We start from the raw sequence: 15,571 nt of genomic DNA on the forward strand, positions 1-15,571 counted from the left end.
TGTCAGCAATCTAAATAAACATTTCCCCTCCCCAAATAGAATATTTCTTCCTACAACAAGATGCTTGTGGTCGGTGCAGATACAATCTCATAATATAAGAAAACTAGAGGACAAAAGCATGTATGTCAAATTGGAAAAAAAATCAGTAGGAACCCATAACCTCAAAGAGGCAGATTTTTTCAACCACCCAATAGTAGCCCTTTGATCACTGCTAACTTTCATGTGTACCCCCAGTGCTTAGATTCTGGTCTATGTTCCAGTTCTCCACTATGAAAAAAGAGGAATCATTGGAAGTAACCTGATTCCAGTTCACAGGGCAGGAAGCGCAAAACAGCTGTGAAATATCCAGCTGTTACCAGAAAACTAGGATCCTTTCAAAAATGTCAGTGACAATGCTAGAAGGACAAAGGAATCTGGCTATAGGGATTCCTACTGGCCAAACTGTGATTACATATTTGAGCATCAAAAGGAAAATAAAATTATGGTTAAATGGAACAAGAGAGTTATTGAAAGACCCTGAGTTCATTATGATTTTGAGAAAGAAAAGTCAATATAAACGACAAATGGCAGTTATATGGAAGGATGAATATAAGAGGATATATAGTTGGTTTTCACACATAGAACTGTGAGTAAGCCAAGTAGTGCCAGAAAAAGTAGGAATTGCACCAAGAATAGGAATGATTGCTCAAAGCTTGTGGAGAGGGGGTCTACACAGCACAAGTGTAGAAAGAACAGCAACACGGATGTTCCACTAACAGACCAGGTCAATATAACACAGTAATAAACAAAGGGTATGTGATGTTGCCTAAGCAACATCTTACAAAGAATACATTTAGTGGAGAGACACCAGATTGTAAAGAAAATTTATTGTGAAGTCAATGTGGAATGTATTTTTTGGAAATAAGTTAAATTTTAGTAACTAAGTGAAATTTAACCCTTAAATAGAAAATTCAACTTGACTGCTAACCAATGACTCAGATCTGAATCACTTTGGAAAAATCAACCAAGGTCCCAACAGTCTACAACTCAGATCCTGTAATCCCAGCTATTCGGAGAAGGCATTGTTTTACTTGTGGATTTGTAAAGATTACACAACTCCAAGAAGATTCAAAAATATTACTAGTGAAACCCCTGGAAGGAATCTACTAATTAGATTTATAACCCTAGGAAGGCATAAAAAGAAATATAGAAATAATATGAAATTAATTAAACCCACAGTGTTGGTGTTTTAAAATAGGATGAGTGTAAGTGTAGTAATATTATGTGCAATAATCATATTTGTACATGTTTTCTTTGTTTAAAGTATCTGAAATATGTTAAAATAATCAGTCACACTAAATTAGTATTTGAAATTAAGGGAATTTAGTTAAGTCAGTCATCAGTGCTTAAGTAGACTGAGACAAATTGTTTTCCAAAATTACATTTATTAGCTACATATATTTTTAAGGATGTGGGCACTAGCTGTGGATGTTCCAGGCACAGAATACTCTTGGACATGACATTCACCATCAGCTTTCACTGTCCTTTACACATAGTTTGTTAGTGCCCTCTGCACAGGGCACAACAAGCCATAGACTTCCTCCTACACCAAGCCATGGACCAAGCCAGTCACAATAAATAGCTATAGTAGCAGTACTGCCTGAAAAGCACAGACATTCCAGTATCAACGGGAAACAGGATATGTTTTCTCTATGATGGCATTTTTTCACACTTCCTTGATCCATTTAGAAACTGAAGTGACAAAATTTACAAAAGCAGGGATGTCTGATGGTACTTGAAAACAGATAAAAATAGGAAATCATCACAAATACCAACATAAACTTCTGTTCCTTTATTTTTTCCAGTAAATTCAACAGAACCTAAAATTTCAAACATGGTTAGAGATGCACCCACACATTTAGGTGTTCATCTGAATCAATTATTTTGGTTCACTCATCATTAACAGGGGTCTGTACATTAGCTGGCAGACTCAAAACTCAGTAAAAATTGTTAGCAGTTCAAACAGTGTTGGAGGCTCCAAAAGTCACAGTTTGACCTACAATTTTAGCTTGGAGCTATGTAAAATCCAGACAACTGTCCCCCAAACTCACAGCAGTGGATTTGAAAGAGCACAACTTAATTCAGTTAGGGTTGGCACTCATTTCCAGCGAATTCATTGGGGCTGAAAATTGTCCCTTTGAATCAACCATTTTCTGGTGATTGGCATTTCACTGGGTTCAGAGTGTGATCTTCTGTACGTCTTCACTGCACCCTCTTCATGAAGGCAAACACCATAACAGGAATCGGTTTAAGTCATGATCTCTTGCCATTCGTGAAAGGAATATCCATGACAGGCCAATGCAAAAACTGAAATCAGCAAAATGCTTGACACTGAAACAACCTCTTACAATTGTTTTCCCCTCATCTGTTACCTGATGAGGGCCTGACAGCTTTCTCTTACTCAATATCTTCTCTCAAAATCTGCTCCCAATTAAAAAGCCACCATCAGTCATTTACAAGTTTGTGAACACTTAAATCAGAGCATTACCTCTCCCTGGGTTATCTGAACTTTAAGCATTATAGCATTAAAAAGCTCCACCCCTTATAAAAGAAATTCAGCTTTCAGGGGTAGGTGGACAAGGTGTTTTGGTAGGAGAGGTGAATGAAGGAGGCAAGGGTAGGAGAAATTTCTAATCCACTAGAATCATAACCCATGACAGCTGCCTTCATCTCTAACCTAAACCTGCAAGATCGAAAAGTATGGTGTCCTCTCTTTGGTTGTAGTCTTCTCTTTTCTTACCCGTGTGTGTGTGTGTCTGTGTGTGTACAGAGGTGGCAGTGTGAAGAGCTACATGGAACAAAAAAATAGAACGTGTTGTCTATGTATATAAAGGGACATATGCCTGAATGTACTTTTACTTACAGCTATGTTTTATCAGAACGAACATCTTGCCTAAAATCACCTTCAGAACATCAGCGAATATACAGGCAAGCCTGCGGCCCATATTAAGCCAGAGCTAAGTGACTCAGAACAAGTCACTTCCACTCTCTGGGTCTCAGTCTTTTCATCTGCAAAATGACAGAGCTGGAGTAAACAGCTCTTCAGGCCTTTCAAAGCTCAACTGTTCTATTACAAACTCCAGGCAGCGGCTTACAGCTGGTAAATGATTTTAAATAGAGCATCTAGAGAGCTAAGACCAGACACATAAATTCACTTCTTTGTGCTTCCTTTTACTTCCCCTTTGCTTTAGGATTTTAGGGTTTAGAGAGGAGGCAGTCAGGTTCACACCATAAACACCTCTCCTGAGAGCTCCAGCCTCTGCGGGTGTTCCTTAACTCTAAAATCCTGGCATTGTCTCTCAGTGATGGCATCCTGGGCCTTTTGACTGAGGGATTATTCGTGAGCAGCACGGGGTAGCAGTCACACTGTGGGACGCTGGCAACACTAGTTCTGTCTACTAAACGCCAGCCATGCCCCTATGTCACTGTCACTGTCGCAACCAAAAAAGCCCTCACTAAGAACTACATCGTTTTTAGACTGTACCTCATAACCCGTCACTTAAATATACACTGTCTTATGTGCTTTCGTATAAGCTACTGTGGAGTTTGTTTTGATACGTTTGGTTTATATGCTGGGGTGGGAGGAGGTCTTTGTCTTGCTCTGTTTCTCACGTATTTGTATTTTCACAACCAGACTGTAAACAACAGAGCACAGAAACCACGTCTTCCATTTCTTTCACGTTCCCAAAGCTCAAGTGGCAGCACAAAAATGGGTGCTCTGGTAATATTTACTCAAAGATGGATTGTTTTCCTTATTATAAGCCTTCCCCTTTAACTAAACATGGGCCATTACAAAAATGACTCCTAAGAAACTACGTAACGATGAGGCACCTTCTGAGCCGAGATCTTTTCCAGTCAACAAAAAGGCTTCACCAGCTGTTCCCACTTACCAGAATTCAATGTCCACTACTGGGATTTAATTTTAAAATGCTTATTTTTCTACTGACTGGTTTCTTTGGGGTCTGACCTAATTTCATTCAATCCTGAATCCATCAGCTAATGGACACAGCTGAATGGAGAACTCTTGAGGACATCACATTCCTTTATGCCGCTTCAGTGACTGTAGTTTTGTTACAACCTTACTGGGCTTCAGTGCTTATCACCAAGAGACTTGATGGTTGTTTTGCTGATTCTATTATGAAATATTTAGGTGGTCTTCCCAGGAGCTTAAACTTTAATATGCATTACTAAAATAATTTTATTTAGTTGCTTTCCCTTCTGTTATAATGAGACACTTGATTTAGATATAAGAGATACAGTTTGCTTAAAGGCTGGCATAGATAGATGCATATATTTACTGACCTCTAGGTTCTTTATTTCACACTACTTCCACTAAAAAGTAACTAGCCCAGGGCTTCCCTGGTGGCGCAGTGGTTGAGAGTCCGCCTGCCGATGCAGGGGACACACAGGTTCGTGCCCCGGTCTGGGAAGATCCCACAGGCCGCAGAGCGGCTGGAGCCCGTGAGCCGTGGCCACTGGGCCTGCGCGTCCGGAGCCTGTGCTCTGCAACGGGAGAGGCCACAACAGTGAGAGGCCCGCGTACCGCAAAAAAGAAAAAAGAAAAAGAAAAAGTAACTAGCCCAAAAAGGTAAGGGAAGAAAGAAGAAGATATGTGAAATTTTCTCACTCCCACTTGACATCCATAATTATATGCTGATTAAAATTCCATGATTTCATAATGATAAATTTAACATGAAGTTTAATGAACACTCACAGTAAGGGTTGAAATGCCCTCTCTCTGTTGTTAATTGTGGCCTATTTAGGTTTTTTGGAATGTAGTTATTTTGGGCGATCAGGATTTCATCAGAAATTATTCTTTAACCCCTGACTGCCTTTGGAGCGGCAGCACAGTCGTCACCCAGGATCACAGCCCTCACCTCACCTCAGTCCTACTGAGTCAGAACCTGCATTTAAACAAGATCCCAGGGGATTTGTATGCACACTGAAGTTTGAGGTGCAGTGCTCTAAACCTTATAATAATAATAGATTCTGCTACTACGGTCAAATAAAGAATTGAGATTGTGAAAGAGGCAAAATTTGTTTGTCTCTGGGTACAACATGAGTGATAATCATTTCAACATTCCTTGGGTAGCATTTTTGCTCAAACTTCCCACAAAAGATCACGGTAATTTCAGATAATTTTTAAATATAATTTTGAACTCTGAAATAAAATTTTCCAATAAGCTACCCCCAATATATTCAGGACTTTTTAAAAAGCAATGGGATTGGAGTGTGTGAGGAGTAGAGAAAGAAGACTATACATAGGTTATAATAACATATGTAACATTACTTCCTGCATAGAAACTTTTATTTGTTTCTAATACAGAAGCATTGTTTTACCATGGGCCACCATATCTATTAAAAAAATGACCACAAAATTATTCTAAGGCGAAGTGAACCCAGAATTTTGCTTTACTCTTTATTTACCAGAGTTTATGTAGTAGCTTTGAAAAAAACAAAATTCAAAGGAAGTCACTTCAGGATCCAGAAATGAAATTTTAAAAGGAACTTACATGCATGAAGAGTGCCATGTACTGTAAAACAGGTCCTCCCTTGGGCGGAAAAAAAAAAGAAAAAGCCCTTTGCCTGTGAGGCATAACTGAACATTTCCCACCCTGGTCTGGACAAGGACCCGAACCACTACTCCCAAACAGAAGGACAGGGCAATTCTGTGGAATTCTGGGCCTCTTTCAGTCACTGCTTCCACTAAAAACTTACTAAATATCCCCAAGAAGTCAAGGGGAAAAAGAAGACGATGTGTGAATTTTCTCATTCTCACTTGACATCCATAATCATATGCTGGTTAAAATTTCATCATGGAAAAATGAGAGTCAGTATAGCAGTCATATCATATAGCCCAATGAACATACTGGGAGGTGAAATATTAGATTCGACATCTATATTACTTCCTCCCCTCTCATTTAGAGCCAGAGGGCTCAGAAATGGGGCTCATGACATGAGAATCCCCACACACAGTACAGGAGTAGCTTTGTTGAGATTCCACAAAGTAAAAGCCTATTCCAACCTACGAAATCCCCATAGCTGCAGTGGGGAACTGGAATCCCCATTCTCAACACAACAGAAGACTCGAGCTACAGAAAGTGGCTCACACTGCATGGCTAATTAGTTTCTTCATCAAGACAACATTCCCTTATAGCTCTTGCTCTAGAAAAGAACAAGTCTGTTCCTGCAAATAGGGACTTTTCCCCCTCTCTCATAGAATTTACAGGTTTAAATATAGCTTTTCTTTTTATTAGGTTTTGTTATCGGTCCTACCTGAGAAGGAGAAACCAGGGTGTTTTCAAAGGACCCCACACCATGCAGAGGTACAAAATAACCTGGGAGGGGAGCTGACTAATATTAACTGGGGCAATTTTAAAACGTCGACTGTGTCAGAGCACTAATAACCAATAAACAGATCAGGCTGAACTCAGATTCACAGATGTTTAAAATCAATAACATGGTCCAGAATGCTTTCTGTACACATATGCTTAGCGTTTGAGGGCTTTTTTTTTTTTTTTTTAACATCATGAGGACAAGAGAAACTGTCATATGTCTCAGAGGCTGTGCAAACAAGAGTCTCGGGTGCCTTCTGAATTCTGTTTTCTGTTCCTAGTTTCACTGCACCACCCACAGCTTCTTTGTACTAAAGTAGCCTAGTTCTTCCTTCATGTTTATGCCTTTCAAATATCTGTAGCTCACTGTTCTGTCCCTCATGTAAGATAAAGCATCCAGAAGGTAAAATAACATTAAAAACTGGAAACTTGTAAAGAAGACACTACTGGAGGTTCTGACTGATCTGTTAAGACCTGAATTTCTTTCCCCTGGTAACCACATGAACAGCATTTAAAAATAAAGATTGTAAATATTTTTAAATTCCTTCCCCGAAGGAGAAATAAAATTGTGTACTCTCTTCGTACTCTGAAACAGATGGTTATATAAATAAATACAACTTATATCTCCTCACCTATAATAACCATCTTTTTAATAACATTTAACTGCATTACTAATGCTTGGAAAATAACTTAGTGATTAATGTCAAGAGTGATGTTAGAAAGTTTAAAAGTTTAATAGTTTTATTCTAATAAAATAAATCTAGATGCAAACCCCACCAAAGAATTCAGAAAAATATAGGGCACCACTCAATATAGGATTGACTTTTGAAGCTCTTAAAATTTTCAGAGAATCATATATGGGTCACTAACCACACAGAGCTTATGAAGAGAAACACAGGGAACAAAGAACACGTGGGGAGAAAATGGAAGTATCTTTCAATGTAGCTTTAACAACTGGTCCACCTATTGTAAAGAGCTAAAATTTCAGTGATAATAAATTTGACAGAAATCCATTAATAATAAAGTCCTAACTGCTTCCATGAGGACTGGTTCTGTGAACCTTTCCTATGACTGAGAAAATTCAATAGTGAATCCTAACTGAGATATCCAAGGTGAACAGAGCAGAACAGTGGGATACACATACCCTGCTGTTTGTCTGCCACCTGAAAACAAACCCCAGTGCTTCCAGGAGCATTTCACAGTCATCTTTGTATCTTTAGCAAGATCTCATTTAGCTGTGGAATAAGCCACTGGGGCAAACTTGTATCAGTTGGGCCGAAGAGGAAGTCTATAGAACATATAATCCTTCCCAAACTTGCCAGATGATAACTAGAATACTGGAGCATTCTTTCACACCCTCCTTTTATCCACTCAAACCCAATAACGTTAAGAAATTGTCATGTATGCTCAATAAACAAGCAAACTGGAGAAGAATCTTGGGCAAGATATAAGTTGATAGAAAAGAGAGATGGAAATTAAGGATTTCTAGATGACCATGACAACGATGATGATAGCTATTATCGAGCTCTTATTATATGAGTTACTATTAAAAATATTTTATAAGTAGTTTCTCAATTAATCTCTACAACAACCCCATGAGGTATTATTATTATCCCAATCTTACGGATGATTAAATTGAGGCACACAAGAGTTAAGTAACATGTCCAAGACCACACAGAGAATTCGCACAGGAAACGGGATTTATTCCAAGACTCTGACTACAAAGCCCAAGCTCTTGACCACCAGGCTGTCTTCCTTACATGTCCCCTGGGACTTACATCCTGCGAGAAATAAGGAAAGCAGAGACCTGATCTGCAACACTTCTCTCATTCTTTCTTCTCCTGATGCAAAAGAAAAGCATTTTTAAAACTGAGCAAAATCACTGCTCTGTGTTTTAAGGTTTTCTGACCCATCCTCCCTGCCTGCTCACCACTTCCAGCATGTAAATTTAACATGCTTTTGACTAATCTGACTCTCAATCAGCCTCATATCAAAAGTCAAGCCTGAACATCAAAGTATTAGGGGGTGGAGCAAGGGCAGAAAGCAAAAAGATTTCTTTAGAAGGACAGGCTGACGGGGAAGATGGGAAGTCTCAGGCATTAGACACTGCCGTGTTGAATCTTCCTCTTCTCATATATGTTTGTGTTTCCTGAATATTATGTTAAAGGCGCGGATATAAGCTGCTGATTGATCCCATCTAAGAATCATCAAATCAGTCAATGATAGATAGACAGCTCTAGGGCCTTAACTTGGCTTTCTAAAAAGGATCTCTATCAGAAAACCATCTGGATTTAAAAGCAGCATCAGGAAGAAATATGAGAAAGAGAATGCTATATTGATGAAGCCAGGCTTACCTCATCCAATGGAAATCTGCTTAAGACGGCATCAAGCTAATACCCTCTCTCACTCCCCTCTAAGTCAGAGGATACCTGGGATTTGGGGATTGAGTGTCCACTGAAAACAGCAGTGGGGAGTGAGAGAAGGCTTGCAGTGGGCGTCAGGAGACTGAGTGGAATCTCGCTCTCCAATTGGCCAAATGAAATGAAGATGAGCCAATTAGATAACACAATTGCTGAAAAACCTCCCAGTCCTAAGAGTCTCTGATTCTGCAAGAGGACTTCAACATGATCAGTCTTTGCTTATAAAGTTAGATAAAGTAAAAGACTAGAAGTAGAGTGGGTAAAATTTGAATGTTAATGACAAAAGCTACAGTCCAGCCTTCCATTGAATATTTCAGCTGATAGCTGCTTTCTATAAGCAAAGAATTGACATGAAAATCTAACTAGCCCAATTACCATGCTCAGTGACTAGACCATGTAAAGAATCCAAATGAATACATCCTTAGATCATTCCCTCAGTGCATTTCTATTCTTCATTCCTTGCCCTTCCCCCCAGGCTTTTATTTTTAGTATCTCTAAATTATCCGTATTTATTAGATGTCCATAGAGGTCCATATGGGAATTTGATTCAGTGAAATCATAAGGGGGGGTGGGGAACTGCTGTCTTTTCCATATAAAAAAATCAAGGCATACATTAAAAAGGAATGAAATTCTGATACATGGTACAACACAACATGGATGAACCTTGAAAACATGCTGAATGAAATAAACCAAACAGAAAAGGACAAATACTGTATGATTCCACTTGATAAGATATGAGATACCAAGAAGAGGCAAATTCTTAGACCCAGAAAGTAGACTGGAGAGATTACCAGGGGCTGGGGAGACGGAGAATGGGGAGTTATCATTTAATGGACACAGAATTTCTATTAGGGATGATGAAAAGTTCTGCAAGTGGGCAGCGATGATGGTAGCCAAACACTGTGAATGTACTTATGCCAATAAATTATATACTTAAAAATGGTTAAAATGGAAAATTCTGTGTTATGTATATTTTATACCACAATTTTTAAAATGGAAAGCATATAGTGTCTGTTTCACAATTGCCCAAAATGAAAAAAACTTGCCTCCAAATTCTTCTTGAAATATTTTAAAAATAAGTAGATTGTAAGTTTTATGAGGACAGGGACCAGCTCTGTTTTACTTACTGTTACACAGTAGTTACACTGTTACACAGTAGCCTCTCCATAAATGTTTGTTTAATAAATAAATGATTAAAAGAAAATAGAGGAAGGAGCCTCCTAAGGAGGAAAATATAAAAAGCATCAAATTTACTTATTCATGCGAAAGTATAATGGGGCATATTCCTGAGAAAAATACCAAAGCTACTACATCTAAGCTCCTTCAGGGAAGGGAGTGTATCTATTTCATCTATACTTCCTTCACAGCACATCTTATGATGTCTTAGAGTAGATGAGTGATAAATGTTTGCAGAATGAGGAATAAAAACCTGACTGTAAAATCAATGTCATATTACCGCTCTACTACCCCTTTTTAAAAATTACTTACTTTTTGCAAATGTATAACTCCTTTTGTCACAGGGTGAAAAAAATAAACCTCACAGCTTACACAAAGTGAAGGTAAAAATATAAATAGCCAGAAACATCACTCTCAGGAAAAGAAACAGCAAACACACGGCACATCATCTTCTGAGTAGAAAAAAAGTTTGTTTTTTTTAAGGAACAATTGAAGTATAGAAAAGAATAGTTTATAGTTCATCTTGATTTTTTAGGAAATAATAAATGGTCAAAATAAAAGAAAATTTGAACTCTCTTTGGAAGAAAATCCAAATATTCGTTCCCTAAAATCAGTGTCCAACCTTTACAATAAATAGTTGAGTGAATACAGAAAAATATTTAAGCCTCCTTCACTCCTCCAAAAAAATTCTAGTGAACCCAAACATTATCAATATTTCTCTCAATTAGCCTATCAAGTAATCAGGTGTTCTTTCTTAAAAACACTTATTTCACAAAATTATAAACAACTGGCTTGTGGCCAATATGCCACATCAAGTTACTGATGTTTTTCTCAACTAATATTCACTAGCTACATCATTTACATTTTACACGAAGTACTCAGTTCTAGTATACATAAGAAGAATATTTTTAAAGCAAAAATAGAAATCAAATGCTGACATCCTTAACATTCAGTATCTATATAATAGATGGATCCTTATAAACTCACCAGGACCACGTAACGTAGTAGTCTCACTTTGAACAGTATTAAAACATGTCCTTCAACTTCAGCCACCTCCAACCCCAACACAGTGTGCCCATTAACAAAGGAAATAAGGAATTCACCCTCTGCAGATATGAAGGTTTACATTTCTGTCTCCAGTTGTTATCTTCTCCACGAGCAGGTAAGCATCATTTTGGAGGAGCCTGTCTGCTGCCCCGGTCCTCCATGCATGCAGGAGTTCTCCATTAGCATACAAAACGCTAACAGTCCACTCTTAAAGTCAGCACTTCAAGCAGAACTGCACCAAGGATTATCACTTCCGTACATGAAAGCATAACCACTACAGGTGTAATGATGCAAAATCCCAGCACACTGACCTCTGCCAGGCAGCACACACTTAAAGCAGGTGCATTTCTGTGCCAGAAGGGAGGGGGCGGGAGAAGCAGGGAGGAAGCCCCAGATCCCTAATATATTAGAGATGTTTATTGCACTCAGAGCCAGTCCAGCGAATTCATGGACATCAGTTTACCCAAATGAGAAAAGTCGTATCCCGTCCTTCACTGGCTTGACTCAGAGGGCATTCGGCCAAGCATAGCCAGGCAAAACAATCTGTCAGATCTCTTTAAGCTATAATAAATAAGACGAATCTCAGAAGAAATAAGATTCAGCTATGGCAAAGAAGCACAGTCGCAAACCTTTTCTTCATCTTATCGCTGCTACTGGTGTTTACAAACTACAAGCAGCAGCCTCGGGAACCTCAAGAGACTCTTCCGTGGGTAACCTCCTGTCATATCTTTAGTTTAAATAGCCCCTTGATCAATCTGTGACGTTTTGGGCAGTTAAATAGAAGGGGGTGAGTAAAATGACATGCACAAAATGAATCCTTTTCAAGTTGTAAATGAGTGAGTCAGGATTCAGTCTTGCTGAGATGCTCCAAATTAAAACCCCTGCTCTGATTTTAAGCATGCTCGGTCTTACCGTTTTGCTGTTGTCTCTCTCAGGCTTGAATCACCTGGAACTCTTTAACATGTCTCTAGCAATGTGTTTGCACCAGACCAGGCCCATACAGCAACTGAATTCACATCTTTCTGCACTAGCAAGCTGAAATGGTACGGCCGTACTACAACCAAGAAAGGGGGAAGCAAAAGCAAAAAAAAAAAAAAAAAAAAATTCACCCAGAAACCACCTACAGAAGCTAATCTCCATGGAATAAGACCAAATATGGTTCAGAAGAACACAAAGGACATGCTAACATTCAGTATCAATAGCTTTAACAGTTCAATTTTTTCCCAAAAGAATCTTTTTTTTTTCCTCCAAACACGATGGACTTGCCTCTGGAGTTCCCAGGAAGGCAGTGTAACTGGGCTCTGCAGCAACATTGCAGCCAAAGTAACCATGCATATGCTGTCCAGGCAATTCAAGACACACTGTCCCTTCAGAAAGATATTGATTTGTAATGCAGGGCTGCTTCAAAGAATACAGAATGGGAGCCAAACAGCTAATGGTGATTGCATAGGAGGAAAAACATTTAATCAAGGGGATGCACCTCATCATGCTCAATTCAATTTTTTAAAAGCACTGGTGAAAGCCAGTAAGTGTCTTGAGTGACAACCCCATTAAACAGTAATCTGAGGTCCTATAGAAGGCGAAGTTTAGGATACCATCATCCGTGCTGCAAAGCCACTAAAATGGTTTAATATGTCTATGTGCATAGATTTCTCATATGCAAATGGGGCATGATGAGAACTCTAAAATAACCATGCACCAAACACGTGAGGTTAAAAAAAAAAAGCACAGGTGTAGCATTTACGGAACCAAAGTGATAACATACATAGTTATGAGCCTGCAGAATTCTTGATGGGCGAGTTAGAGCTTATGTCACCCTCAAAAGTAAAATATCAACACAAACCAGAACTCACAATCCTTAGGCTAATTGTGTCAAGTCATACCACACGGTGCTGGGTGGCAAGGAAGGATGCCAAATTGCTACTCTCATAGCGACCCCTACAGGAGAGTGGTTGATCTACAATTCATCCTTGCTTAAAGTTATTTCCTATCCTTAGAGAACAGAATCACAAAAGGACACAAATTAGATTAAGACATAAGGATACAACTGAAAAATACATTAGGCAATAAATCAAAAAAGTCAGGCATGAAATATGACCTCATAGATATTCATTTAATTAAGAAATTAAGTACAAGAAGAGGTAACTACGGTGTCAAATATTCCTTTAGCTCCCAGGACTAGGTGCACACTTATAATCAGAAATCTCAAGGAAAAGCGTTTTCCTTTCACATGGTAATTGGTTTAAGGGAATCATCTCCCACATCCCCTATTTCCAAACCATCTTCACTTTCATCCTTTTGAATGCCACTGGGAAGATACTGAACTTTATTTTTTTCTGCAACACAAAAGCCCAGTACTTGTTATATACATAAATATTAGGAGGATCTGCTGATGATAGTAGCTCAAACAAATTCTGTGGGCTCCTTTAGAGTGGAAGTGGATGGGGAGCTTGAGAGATGTGTGAGAAGAATGTGTGGGTAAAAAACAGTGTTGACAAATGTATAGAATTATACAAGAAGTTTGACCATAGGACAGAAGTAAAGATAGAGGCTGAGGGTGAAGCTGTGGGAAATAATCACTATGTTCATGTCTTAGAAGCTTTGCCATCTACTGCTATTAAGAATATCTTGGGGTTCCCTGGTGGTACAGTGGTTGAGAATCCACCTGCCAATGCAGGGCATATGGGTTCAAGCCCTGGTCCGGGAAGATCCCATATGCCACGGAGCAACTAGGCATGTGCGCCACAACTACTGAGCCTGCGCTTTACAGCCCACAAGCCACAACTACTGAGCCTGCGTGCCACAACTACTGAAGCCCGTGCACCTAGAGCCCATGCTCTGCAACAAGAGAAGCCACCACAATGAGAAGCCCACACACCACAATAAAGAGTAGCCGCCACTCGCTGCAACTAGAGGAAGCCCGTGCACAGCAACAAAGACCCAACGCAAACAAAAATAAAAAAATTAAATAAATAAAATTTTTTAAAAAAGAATATCTTTATTAGGGGACATTGAGATGTATATAAAACCACACCACAGAAGAACAATAGTAGAGATTAAAATAAGGGGTCCATCTTCAAAGAGAAGAGACAAAAAGTCTTTTGTAAAAACACGATCTCAGTGGATATAGAGAAGATGGGAAAGAAACTGACAAAAATACTAGATACTAACATCTACTTCGGTCATTTTTGCAAGTAAACAAAACTTGATCCCTTGAAATGCCTGCTTTTATAAATTTTTTTAATTCTAAGAAGTATTATGCACTTCTCTGACATTTTAAATGGCTTATAATAAACAACATCTAATCTTCAATTGATGATGGAGTCAATTACGAATATCAGTGACAACGATGAGGGTCTAAAGGCGGGTGTACAGGACCACTGTCTCCTAATCTCAATAACCAACATATGTGAGTTCCTCCGCTTCATTGTGATGGTCCAGCCTCTCTTTGCCTTCAGTCTTTCCTTCTTATGGCTGTAAATGTGCCACTTCTTTCTAACACCACCACACCCTTCTCAGTCTTGCCACAGCTTCTTCAACCATCCCTGTCCTGGGCGACCTAGATAAATAGGCTGATTAGAAGACTGTGTGAATAAAGGTCTGAGTCAAATGGTGGGTTCAAAGCAGAACTAGGAACTTTCTCCTGAGTGGAGAAATACTAGCCTAGGCAACCAATGACCACGGCTTTACCATACAGGCTTTGTGGTACTTCTCATCTGTGCAGAAACCCTTTGTTTCCTATCAACCTACATGGAGCTATCTCAGACATACGAGGCTGCCAGATGTCTGACCTTCACAGACAGATGGGGCCAAAGAAAACTAAACCTGGAGAAAAAAAGTACTTGGAAAAAGGGATAGAGAAGGGCTCTTTTTTTTTTTTTAACTGAAAAAAGACAAGAAAACATTAAATAAGAAAACTTTTCAAAGATTAGGAAAGGGGTAAGAGAAAAGGCTACTTTATACGTATACATTTAATACAGTAAGTCACCTATGTTATGAATTAATTTCATTAAATCTTTAAGTCTAAAGGAGGGAATATATTTTATTTTATTTTGGAAAGTGATAAAGATTGAAATTTCCCCGAGGTTCAATTTCAAATTATAACAGTTCCATGTAACCCTAGCAATTTCTTCTGATTGTAAACTTTTACAGTGATATGTTTACATTATGATTGATTTTTAAATATTCATAATGTTTTAGTAAACCTAAACCCTAATTTTTTAATAAGCCCTAAAAATTTTGACTTAATTTTTCTCCGCTGGTGTCAGTCATTACTTACATTCCCATATATTCAGAGAAATGTTATTCACTTAAAATGCTTTCTCAAATGATGTGACTGACAAGGGATTAATATCCAAAATTTACAACAGCTCATACAACTCAGTATCAAAAAAAACCAAACAACCCAATCAAAAAATGGGCAGAAGATCTAAACAGACATTTCTCCAAAGAAGACATATGGATGGATAGCCAAAAGGCACATGAAAAGATGTTCAACATCACTAATTATTAGAGAAATGCAAATCAAAACTACAATGAGGTATCACCTCACAC

At 38.6% G+C, this 15,571-nt stretch overlaps 1 protein-coding gene across 3 annotated transcripts in view; it reads right to left on the reverse strand.

Annotated features, from left to right (window-relative positions):
- Nucleotides 1-15,571, reverse strand: part of CDK14 (cyclin dependent kinase 14) — a gene marked incomplete at both ends in the record, with an annotated part of 523,336 nt that overhangs the window by 373,127 nt on the left and 134,638 nt on the right. The window contains one exon of one of the 3 annotated variants that reach the window (XM_079710873.1): nucleotides 12,284-12,352. The exons of the other annotated variants lie outside the window; for them this stretch is intronic. Coding sequence (XP_079566999.1) covers nucleotides 12,284-12,352 — 69 coding nt within the window. Of the gene's footprint in view, nucleotides 1-12,283; nucleotides 12,353-15,571 lie in introns of those variants that run through there. 3 annotated transcript variants of the gene reach the window in all.

This window comes from Hyperoodon ampullatus (assembly GCF_949752795.1).
Source record: "Hyperoodon ampullatus genome assembly, chromosome: 9".
NCBI lineage: Eukaryota > Metazoa > Chordata > Mammalia > Artiodactyla > Ziphiidae > Hyperoodon > Hyperoodon ampullatus.